The sequence below is a fragment of the Pseudopipra pipra genome, chromosome 5, assembly GCF_036250125.1.
Source record: "Pseudopipra pipra isolate bDixPip1 chromosome 5, bDixPip1.hap1, whole genome shotgun sequence".
NCBI lineage: Eukaryota > Metazoa > Chordata > Aves > Passeriformes > Pipridae > Pseudopipra > Pseudopipra pipra.
Window position 1 is genome coordinate 25,470,441 of NC_087553.1, and position 12,466 is coordinate 25,482,906.

Consider the following 12,466-nt stretch of genomic DNA (forward strand, 5'->3'; position numbering starts at 1 on the left):
TAGGTAAGCTCTGGAGTCAGTAGTTGTCTGACATATCTGCCATGCAGGGTTCTGGAGGTGTCACTGTTCACACATGATACTGTTTCTTCAGATTATACCAACTCTTCTCCAGACTGAATGCTCCAATGTGGAGTCATAAGAGTAAAGTGTTGCTATTTTGTTGCATGTGGGCAAGTTCTTAGGAAACTAGTTTTGTTCACTACAACCTATTTGCTAGAACCAGATAGTCTCCATATTAATAGAAATTCCCATTTTGTTCTGAAAGGTGAATAAAGGTCTCTCTTAATCCAGACATGAGAAAATTACTGAATCCTGACTGTAGGCTAGAAATCATGCAAAAGAAACTAGTATGTGCCACCTGAACCTTTGTGTTTATTTCTTTGCTAAGTAGTTAGTATTGATATATTTTTCTTGCTTTATAAGCCTTGTCAGAAATCTCTACTTTGCCTTGCATGCTTGGAGAGCAGTTACATCACTGGTGCTACCATGTGCTCTTGCAGTAAAATTAACCTGAAATAACTAATTTGAAAATTGATCACTTGATAAGGCACTGAAGCCTTATTGACTTAAAGACTTTGGTTGCACACTCTGCATATGTACTAGTTTAAAGTCCATTTTGGTGCCAGGTGGGTTTTCAACCCAGGCTGGCAGTTTTCTTGCATGTTGCACATTAGACATTGTCAAAGGCAGACTTCTTAGATGTAGGACCCAAAATGAAGAAAACAATCCATAGTATACAATGGAAGTCAATACACTGATTTTTGAAGTTGCTTTCTCACAGTTCACATTACTTAATCCAGTCTAACTGGACCGCCATTGAAAGAAGTGGACCTGCTCCTTCTACTGTCTTTTCTGACCCACTTTCTCACTAGAGATCTAATGTAGTCAGGGCAAGTCAGGCCAGTTTCTTGACATTACAAAAAATAAAAAGACCTGCTTAAGTGTTCAGTAGTGGCACAGTTCCTAAAAGGAATTATGATATGCCCTTGCATGTTGAGACTACCTCAGGTTAAGACTTCTTGATCTACTACTTAGATGTTGGTTTTTGGAGGTGCTTTTGTTTTCTTTCCTTTGACTCTTAGGTGGCAGTAGCAATCTGTTCTATATGTTCTTGTTACTCGTGGGAAGAAATACACTAATAAAACCATAAATAGCATAATGGGGAATCACTATGTTACTCTACTGAGATCGAGATCTAGCTCTACCACTTACTGCCAGTGTGTGACTGGATGTTTTTGAGCTCTTAGGCCAGATTCTGTCTGTTTTGTTACATCCCAATTTTTTGGTGTCTGATTATACCCCAAGATCTCTAGAGGCTGAGTCAGGTAGACAAACCTTTGCAGGACTAACTGATCTTCCTCCTTTGCCTTCCCACAGGCTTTATTTTGTTAGTGAGAAATCTTTATGTGTATCCTTAATGAAATGTTGCAAGGCTAGCAGTGGGCTCAGTGTACCGGAAAGTCAATCAGTTCTCTGGATATTTATCACCACTGGGTTAAGCTATGCCTTTGGCTCCTCTGTGTGTGTGTGTGTATGTGCTGTTATTTTCACATAGGCTGTGACCTGTCTGGCCCAGCCTTGTTGGTTTTGGATTGGTGGTAGGTAGAACTCTCTACAATGGCCTTTAGGGTACCCGTTCAACCTCAAAGACTGAAATAGATCGTAACTGTTGTTAGATGTACACAAGGTCTTATTGATCTTTATGGTCTTTTGAGACTGTTTGTGTTTCAGTCCTGTATCTGAAAATTTCTGCCTCTCAGCAGTTGACTAAAAATGTAATTTTCATAGCTGACCAGACAACTGAAAGTTTATTCTAGTTTTGTTGTTTATCTACTGGCTAAAGAAGACTTTGAAGTTTTGTTTTTGGAAAAGACTTCTAAAAAGGGCAAACTCACACCAGAATGTTGCATTCTTGGTACTTAACTACTTACAGTTTTGGCTTGTAGCTGATACTGTTCTTTTGTGATGAATCTTTTGTCATATATTCTCTAAGATTAAAAGTCCTAACAAGTTAGTCTTACAGGGAAAGAACATATTAAATTTTTTGATGTAAAGAACTAATCCAATTTGGATTATTTCACAACCATTCAGGTCGAGGGTGAGGGGTTTTTTTTAGTGTAACTGGTGATATGCTGTGTTGAGACATTAATAAAAAGAAAACCATTTTGTGTTTTTGACATTTTTCTTCCTGTTCACTGACTGTCACAGGCTTACCAGGAGCTTACCAAGGAGCTCAGGTAGCTTGTACCTGGATGCTCCAGTTGGTAATGGCTAGTAAGCCTTAAAGCTGGAATTATCTTCTCATTTATGAAGAGGGAGAATTTCAAGAAGAGTGAGGTCTTCAGAGAAGCAGATTATTATTTTTTGTGAATAAAGATGAGCAAATCTTTGTCTCTCAGAACAAGAATTGCCCTGCCCCTTTGCAGTGTTATATCTGAAATCATCTAAATGGATCTTTCTGAGATCCATTTGGTGGATGGTGGTTTGAAAAATGAATTAGTTCTTCATATTTAGACACTTACTGATTACTATCCGGGTGGTTTTGTGAAGGATTTAATATACAATGGTCTGATCTCAGGAAAGGTGAAGTGAAGATTTTTGGTTTGGGACTCACCCTGTCCTGGAAGTTGTGTCTTTTCAAGAGCAGAAGTTCTTTCCCCTGCTACAAGCAGTCACAAAACTGGCCTTTGAGCTGTGTGGGTGCTGATGGGAGGTGGCTGTCTGCTGCCATGATGGTTGTATTGTAGGTACAGGGTTTGTGCTGGCTCTTGTTCTTTCCAGACACTCAACTTTTGTTTTCAGCTTAATGTTCATCATTAAGGACAACAGACTAACTTGTGGACTCGTGATTGTATCTTCTGCTCTTTCCTCACTTGTGGGCTATTCGTCAGGTTATCAGCCAGAGTGTTTTCTGGATATAGTGCTTCAACATTTGCCTGTTCATGGTGTCCTAACAGGCTTCTTAAGATGCCTGTTTAAGCTGCGTTAAGATGTCACCATTTTTTCTGATTGGTTTCTCTATTTCCTTGATCTCTAATTTGAGGGTCTCTTCCACTGTAACTCTTCCCATGCTTGGTATTGTCAGCCAGTTTGCTGAGGGCGCACCTGATCCCACTGTTTGTGTTGCCATCAAAGACTTTAAACAGTGCCAGCCCCAATACTGATCCCTGAGGAGCACCACTTGTCACTAGTCTCCACTTAGGCATGGAGCTGTTGACCACACCTCTTTGAGAGTGACCATGCAGCCAGTTTCTTACCCAGTGAGTAGTCTGTCCATCAAATCCATGTCTCCTCAGTTTAGAGACAAGGATGTCATGTGGGACAGTGTCAAATGCTTTGCACAAGTCCAGGTAGATGATGTGGTCTTTCCTCATCCGTCAATGCCATAACCCAGTTGTAGAAGGCTACTGAATTTGTCAGGTATGATTTGCTCTTAGTGAAGCCCTGTTGGCTGTCACTAATCACTTCTTTATTTTCCATGTGCCTTAGCATAGTTCCTAGGAGGATCTGCTCCATGATCTTGCTGAGCACAGAGGTGAGACTAACTGGCCTGTAATTCCCTGAGTCTTCCTTATTTCTCTATTTATTTAAAAATTAGTACCTCATTCTTCTCTATATCCCAGGTAACCAGGTTCCCCATTTCCTTCTGGAGAGAGTCTGTATTTTCCCTCGCTGTCCTTTTATCACCCACATGCATACAGAAGCTTTTCTTGTTGGTCTTGACATCCTTGATCAGATTTAATTCTATCAGGGCTTTAGGTTTCCTTACATGACTCCTGGCTGCTAGGACAGTTTCTCTATATTCCTCCCAGAGTACCTGTCCTTGCTTCCACCCTCTGTAAGCTTCCTTTTTGTACTTGAGTTTGTCCAGGAGCTCCTTTTTCATCCATGCAGGCCTGCTGGTGTTTTTGCCTGACTGCGTCTTTGTTGGGATGTGTTGCTCCTGAGCTTGGAGGAAGCAATCCTTGAATATTAACCAGCTTTCTGGGGCCCCTCTTCCCTCCAAGGCTTTATCTCACAGTACTCTAGCAAGAAGATTCCTTGAAGAGACCAGAGTCTGCTTTCCTGAAGTCCAGGATATTGAGCTTGCTGTGCTCCCTCCTTGCTACCCTAAGGATCTTGAGCTCCAGCATTTCTGGTCATTGCAGCCAAGGCTGCCCTTGAGTTTCATATTCCTCACCAGGCCTTCCTTACTGGGAAGAACAAGGTCCAGCACAGCACCTCTCCTCGACAGCTCCTCTCTTGCTTGGAGAGGGAAGTTACCTTCAACTCACCATAACCTTTCTAAGTTACTTTTAGTTTAACTTCCATAGGTTAAACATACAGACCAAGGTGTGTACTACTTCTGTATGCATAACACCTTGTTTTCTTGAGCAAATTGATTCTGGGTGCTATGTGATGTTCTTGTATCTTATCTATATATTCCAAATAGCAATCTTTCACCCCTTGGTTACCTTGGGGATTGCTTTGCATAGGCTCTTGAGGTGGGAATTTGATTTTTCATCCTAGTGTTTTTTCACAGCTTTGTGGCCAGGAGGGCTGCTTTGTTTTCTAACAGTGTTGTGGGAAGGTACTGGTTGTCCAGTGAAGTTCAGTGAAATTTGGCAATCGGTGCTGGTAATGACTGGATGTGGAAGAATAAAAAAAAGCCAACAGCTACCCAACAAAAAACCCCAAACCAACCTAAAACCCCCAAAACAAACCTCTATTAATTATTCTATAAATAGTAAACTTTTTTTTGAAACTATATTGCTGTATTACTTATGGCTGTTCTGAAAATGACAGAGTTCAGTGAAAGTTAAAAATTATAAAGACAATACTTTCCCATCAATCTGTTAATTCTTTGTAGTAATTGTTGTCTAATTCCATTGGTCAACTCTGAGAGATTTTAATGTAATTTTTTCACTCCTCTCTTCACAAATTTCCCAAGGTGAGAGAGCATAGTCTGATATCCAGTGATCTTTTGGCACAAATTGTAGGAGAGTGACGTGGAATGGTCTTCTCTAGTTTAGACTCTGTAAAGTTTAGAAATTACTTTTATCCAGACAAACTGGATAGTTTTCAGTAACTAGGGGATAGGGGAATTTCGCTCAAACATAAAAAGTTGAGTTTTGCTAGTTACTTGAAATTAAAAAATAGAAACCAATGAACAGATATTCCTTCAAGACACTATTACTTGCTCTGACCTCATATACAATTGGTTTTGTTTTTCAGATTTTGGATCGCTCTTTGATCTGGAACATGACTTGCCAGATGAACTGATCAGCTCCACAGAACTGGGACTCACCAATGGTGGTGACATTAATCAGCTGCAGACCAGCCTTGGCTTGGCACAAGATGCTGCCTCTAAACACAAGCAGCTGTCTGAACTTCTACGGGCTGGTAGCTCCCCAAATCTGAACATGGGGGTTGGTGGCCCTGGCCAGGGCATGGCCAGTCAAACCCAACAAAATAGTCCTGGAATGGGAATGTTAAACAGCATGGTGAAAAGCCCCATGGCACAGGCTGGGTTGACTTCTCCCAATATGGCGATGAGTGCAAGTGGACCAAACCAGGGTCCTTCTGCCCAATCCACAGCAGGAATGATGCCAACAGTAAACAGTCCAGTTAACCAGCCTGGCATGGGAATGAACACAGGGATGAATGCTGGCATGAATCCTGGGATGTTGGCAGCAGGCAACGGACAGGGGATGATGCAGGGGCAAGTCATGAACGGTTCAATTGGAGCAGGCAGAGGGCGGCCCAATATGCCGTACCCAAACCCGGGAATGGGGACTGCCGGTAACTTGCTGGCTGAGACACTGCAACAAGGCTCTCCACAGATGGGAGGGCAGGCTGGACTGAGAGGGCCACAGCCTGGGGCCATGAACAAGGTAAGATGAGCTAAATTTTATTATCTTCCTTATCACTGTTGACTTTATTTTGTAAAATTTATTCCTCTGCAGTATGGGTTCTATAGGTTGTTTTTTTTCTTTAGGAATCCTGTATCATGGGGTAAATAGTTTATATGCTGCTGAAGTGGAATTTGTGACAGTCATACGAAGTGAGAATTGAATCTTGCACAACAAGCAAGACTGGCTAGATTAAAAAACCTATTGTGGCAGTATAGATTATCAACAACATTGTAAAGTAACTTGATTGTATTTTATTATGTTTTATGCTTTGTCCACAACTGTATTTTCCCATTTGATGTGATGCTGGTATTGTCAGTGTCGTGGGAATCTATCAGGATGTTGTGGTGCTTTTTTCTGTGTGACAGTCAATGGAAGTATTTGTTGTCCAAGATCAGCTGAGTGTTTATGCTGTGGCATATGCTGAGAGGCACATACAGGTTTGAATGGACTGATGCACTCACTGTTTGTGCCAAGACTTACATTGGCCTTGTTAAGGAATAGGTATTTGAGTTAATGGTGGAGAATGAATGCTTGTGTAAACACCTGAAGACAAATGTTAGGTTCTTAAGACTGTTAATCCAACTCAGTTCTAGTTTTAATATTCACAATGGCTTTGTCTGTAGGAGAGCAAACCAGAAAGCTGAAAAAAAAATCTTTTTATACTGGAGAGGGAAATAAATGTGCTTTTGTAAGTCAGGAGATCGGAAGAAAGTTGTCATGAGTCACTGAAAAGACAAGAGAAGACCCTAGCGGTTTAAATGACAAAAAGGTGCCTAAATTTAATTTTTGTCATGCACAATTAGCTGTCTTAGAGTAGTAGCTTGAGTATTTATTCTCCAGTTTTTAGTGTTTTGATCAAAAGCCTAGAAAATACTTAAATGTTTCAGTTCACTTTAGGTGGGTGTTTTATGTTTCTTGGCTAAGGAGGGGAGAGTTTTTTTAAGGTGCTCTGCAATACCTAAATCTGTCTTAGAATGCCTAAAATCAGTCCACTTGGAGGGCTAGGCATGATAATAACATAGTCTATAAATGTATTTGAGACATAAATTACGCTGTGTATTAATAACTTTGGTGTCTTGTGAACGTTAATTATGAAGTTCTTTGATCTTAACTGTTTGCTTAAGCTCAATGTGCTGCTAACTACAGTTCTGGAGTGCATCTCTACATAGATGTTCAGTAAGGAGTTGATTTTGTGGTCTTGTCGTTTCAGATATTTTTGCCTGATAGGAAAGTTGTTGCAAAGCTTGATTACTATGGTAGAAAATTTATATGCAGCTTACAGTGGTAAGAAATGTGTAGCTACTTAGAAGTATTCTTGTATTGGAATTATATAATATTCATTATTCCTTGGCTGTAAAAAAAAAAATAAATTTGATCTTCAGAAAGCTGTATTCAGAAGTCAAAAATTGATATATAGTGGGTGTTTGGATGAAATGCAACTTCTTAATCCTTAGTTATCAGAGCTAAAGTAGGGTTATGCAGTATAATAAACTTATTTATCTAGAAGTAAGGAAAGGACATAAAATCAAGCTTTTGGCTGATGTAGTCTAAAATTGTCTTCCTCCCTTACTTAAATTCCAAAATGTGCTGTACATCTAAAGTAAGAACACTTTATGCTTTGGGGAATATTCAAACCAAACGCGTGATAACTTCTGGTTTTTAGTTCATACTCCCAGACTGATTAAAAATACTGAAGAATTCTTTAATTGCTGATTAAAAAGTCCTGAGACTTTTTGTGTAAGTATGGTGGGTACAGCCTTCGTAAAGGAGTTGAAACTGCCAGATGAGAAAGAACAGTCTGAAATGGAGGCTGAAATTCCAGAATGTCTTCAATCAGTTTGGTTGTTGGCAGGGAGCCTGTGTTTCACTTCATACAGTGGAGTTAGCAAAGTCTGACAACAGCAATGTCTGACCATTTATTTTATCTCTCCACCCATCTGCTTTTTGGTTTTCCCACCTACAAATCTTTAAAAAGTAGATGAAAACAGAGGACCTTAAGTTGTTTTTAAAAGCCAGTTTTTCTAATTGGTAAATTTAGTACTCTGCTGTTAATGTGGGGGTTTGTGTGATAACTTCTGTAGGTTTGCTTCATTGCTGCAAAAAATGTGCATTATCCAGAAGCTCTCCTTCAGTAGGAGGGAAAAAACCAGACCAGATGCTTTGGTTATGATTGTTCGACTTCACCATGTTAGCTTGCCAAAGTCAGCCCTTTCAGGTGATGGGAGAGTTGCCTCTGACTTCTCTCTCAGCGAAACAGTGGTGTGTTTTGTGCAGTGGTTTGGATGGAGGAATAGCTTAGGTTTCTGTCATGTTAACTAATTGTAAGGGAGAATGTTATGCTCTTCTAACAGTAAAGATGAGCTGCAAGTGGCAAGTTAATTTGGAAAGCGAAATTGGTTACATTTCAACTTTGTTCTGTTATCCTGGGGAGTTACTGAACAGTTTTCTTCCTCTCTTCCCAAAACATTGACTAGCAGTAGAGTGGAACACTTGCTTTGCGTTTTAGTCATGCGCTTCCCAGCTTCCCAACTAGTTCTGCACGTTACTTTTTAGGACTTGAAATCCCAAATGTCAATGTAAATGATTGATTTGTACATATAAACTTGTACTGTCATAATCTGATGCCTTACATCCTGTGGTTTAATGCCACAGTTTTATGTCTGATGTAAGCAGTCCCTTTGGATGCCATGGCTGTGCCAGTTGGATGACAGGCTGTGTTGAAGAACTAATCCAGACTTGAATTGAAACCCATGTGGTCATTTTAAAAGAAGTTGTTTTAATTTGAATTGGTTTTTGTGTCCAGTTTATATTTATCCATTGAAAAACTAGTGTCTCTGAATTAGGGAGAGGATTTTTTAAAGGAGTTGATCTTGCCAGTCAGAGGAGGGAGTGAATCCTGCTTTGGTGACAGTACCAGTTTAAAAATGCCTGTGTAAGTCTACCCTGAAAGGAAGTGTTACAAGTTTGGAGAGGAAAGGAATTGTAACAAGTTTTGCTTGAATAGTTTTTTGTTTTCTGTGTGGTTTTATATGTTTTCTCTGGTTTTGAGCAAGTTAAGAGGACAACAGACATGCCTATTGCTCTTAAAATAGTGTTTTGGAATTTGTTTATAAGGCTTGGATTCTTTCAGTGTCTATTCATTTTTCAGGCTTTCTGTTTCACTAGATAGATTTACAGATTTGATTGACTCAAATATAAGCAGATAACTTATTATAGAGCTTGAATTTGCTAAAAAAAAAAAATCATGTTTCCTGTTTTGAACCATTCTTCATTTGGAATCATATCTAGTCAAAACCTTCATTTTATTGTTCTACTGGGTTCTATTGAGAGTGCCAAGTTAGGATCTTACTGTCCAGCCTCTTGTTAGGGGAGGAGGCTATTTTGTGTATAAGTTGATGTATGCATTTATGTCATAGCACAAAGTGACAAAGTTCACCTGACCCTCAGGTCACTTAGATCTCACCTCCCACTGATTCAAGAAATGTTTCCTTTACTCCAGTAATGCAGTGGAAGTTCAGATTAGTAAGGGCATTACTGCTACCTCTGCTATGTGAGTATTTCACTTGAAATGTTTGGAGTTTCAATAGTAATTCTTTGCCATTTGGCTCACTGTTTGAGTATGTAGAGTTCTCTGCTATTATAATGAATACGTTTGACTTTATCAGTTTAACCTCTGTTAAGATTCAATGGCAATATTTTACAAAGTCAAAGGTAGAATATTTGTAATGTCTATGTGCATAGTTGTAACACGTGTTCTTCCTAAATTTGTACTCCGTAGTATCAACAGTAAAACTAGAAGCAGAGTTACTTGACCATCATCTGAACTGAAGATACATGTGTTCCATGGCATTAGAACAAAACCTTGGGGAATTTACTCCACTTTGTAGTTATTCTTCTTAAGGCTGCTCAGATACTCCCCCAATCTATCTGATACTGCAGGAGCTTGGGAACGTTTCCTGAACTCACGTTATCCATGGTGAGAGACCTCCTTCTATGAGAGGCAGGAAAGTCAAGTTGTTTCCATTGTGTATGTAGAAGGTAGAACCATCTGAGATTACCTTTGCCTTCTACTAGCCACATATTATCATATTTTATGATCTTTCTTGTTTTCTTCCTCTTTACTGTGAATTGGATTTCTGTCTGTTCTTCCTTTTGTGCAAGTTCTTGCATATGTGATGAAAGTAAGTTGAAGCTGTGAGGAGAGGAAGAAAAACTTCAGATGGATATGAAGAGTAATAGGAAAAGCAGTGAAAGGAAATGGTGGCCAGGAAGAGTGAATAGAGGTTGGACTCTGACTTGTAACTGTATTTCAACCATCTCTGTTTTCGTATGGTATTGCAGATGAAGCCTTGTCTGATACAGTGGCGCTAACACCACCTTTCTTTGGCTGGTTCTTCTGCACTGGATTGTTTATTTACCCTTCCCAACAGATCATTAATGTGATGAGAAACTGTATATTAGTCTTTCTGGTTGTTTCCTACTGATCTTCCTTCTGTAGTCATGAGGCCATGCATTTCTTCCTGTTTGTTTTCTTTTATTCATGTTTCTCAACATGTCACAGCAAATGACATGAGCATGCTCCTGCTTCTTCTGCAGGGTCACAAGGTCACCTTGTGCCAGGTGAAGAATCTCCCAAATGACCCTTCTCTTGACTCAGTCTAGAGTTGGGTGCAGTTGGTTGGTTTCAGGTTAGTGGGTCTGTGATGGCAGGACTGGGGGTCATTGCTTTGAGGTTCCTCTGTGGATATGGCAGGTGTCAGTCTCACCTGGACCAAATAATGGCAGCTGATTTGTTCCAGGAGACATTGAGGCATTTGTTTTTTAGCATCCTTCTTAGGTGTCACTTGAATGTATGGCTTTTGGAGTCAGTTTGGCATGCTTGACTTCCAACCTGGCCTAGACTTCTCTGGTGTTTGCCTCTCCTGTAAGCTGAAATTACCGCTGTCAGAAGCAGCTAGGCTGAGCTGGGCATGTAGTGTTCTACTGCCAGGTGCCTTGGTGTACAGCAGGGTGGAGGGAGAGCGGAACCCCGTGTTTCTGCCGTGGAGGCAGCCCTGTTTGAGGGGGCTGGTCTTGCACCCCAGACAGTACCAGTGGCTAATGCTTGAGAAAACATCAGAGATCTTTGTGCTGCAGCAATTTGATTAGTACATTTGAAAAAGTCAGGTGCTTCACATAAAATTTGTGTCCAGGTTTGTTGCAAATACAAATGTTGATTGGCATGGTGCAGCCTCATCCCTGAGTTTCATTAGGAAACTGTTTTAGGTGAGATAGCAAAAGTGACGTAGCTTTTTCTAAGCTGAGGTTTGGTTCCTTCCCCTGCAGTCAGGACAGAGTTGGCTCATCAGGCCACAGTTATTCTGAATCCTTTGGTATCAATGTGTGATATCTAAAGTTGTCTGAGTTAGGCATCTTGATTTTTCTCTGTGACATCAAGGTGTGAAAATGTGCCTTCAGCCTTTAATTCTGAGTTGTTTGGTTTGGGGTTTGGGTTTTTTGGGTTTTTTTGTTTGTTTTGTTTTGGGTTGTTTTTTTTTTTTAAAGACAAATAGCAGCATAAGCTACAGAAGTCAAATGGGGTCGGTGATAGTGATGACCAGTGTAGTCTATGCTTCAGTATACTCTCAGCTGTCAGGTGACTTTGGTAGTTATCATTGTTAATGAACTTGAAAACTTTGCTTAGAAATTTATGGGTTTGGAGATGTACCTGTTTTCAAAACCCTTTCTGGAACCAAAGGGATCAGGCTATCTTACAGGAAAACATGACTTGTTTTCTTAAGGAAATAATTCTCACTAAGCCTTGAACATGTTGCTCAATTTGAGACAACAGTGATGATGGGAAATATTTCTGAAAGTGTGTTTGCTGACTCCTTATACTTTTCTTTTTTCCCTTCTGCTCAGTTTGTACATAAGATCTTATCTTCTGAGGGAGAGGAAGGGAGGGTTTGAGTCTTACCTGTTCTGTTTCTGGCAGCAGCTGCTTCACTGGTCACCATATGTGTGTTCATTGCAGTTGAGACACAGCAGAGGAAAAAGACAGAGTAAAGGAAGGCTTTTTAATTCTGCCTGATCATTGCATAGTTTGTTTTTCTGCCATGTGTAGAGATTCTTTTCATTGCTCTCTAATGAATTACTGCTGTGTGATTATGGTTATTGCTTATGTGTGGAGGAGGGGGGTTGTCCTCGAGTGAATTCACTTGTGCATATCAGATGTCTAAAGTGGCAGGTTCTATAGTGAATTTTGTATTCCTTCTCCTGTAGCTTGAGTTTGATCCTGCTATATTTTGTAACTGCAACCTGAAGGCTATTATGATAGATTGGAGGTTGTTACAGCCTGAGAAAGGAAAGTGTAACTAATCACAGGTAATCTCAGGGCATGTTGGTTACTTCTCTATGCGGGTTGGAGAAGCGTGGTAAGGAGCAGAACCAAGGGAGGATGCTTTGAGAATAAATGTAGCAGTAATTGGAAACAAACCTACCATAGGAGCTACTATGCACTTTTTTGGATGCAGGAAAATGCTTTGAACCAAAAGATATTAAGGAGACTGGACATTGTCTAGTCAAATGCTAAT

The 12,466-nt window shown here is 40.1% G+C and overlaps 1 protein-coding gene across 1 annotated transcript in view; it reads left to right on the forward strand.

Moving 5' to 3' along the window:
• Positions 1–12,466, forward strand: part of EP300 (E1A binding protein p300) — a 57,840-nt gene that overhangs the window by 8,744 nt on the left and 36,630 nt on the right. Inside the window, exon 2 of the mRNA XM_064655188.1 lies at positions 5,215–5,873. Within this exon, the coding sequence (XP_064511258.1) occupies positions 5,215–5,873 (659 nt within the window). The remainder of the gene's footprint in view (positions 1–5,214; positions 5,874–12,466) is intronic.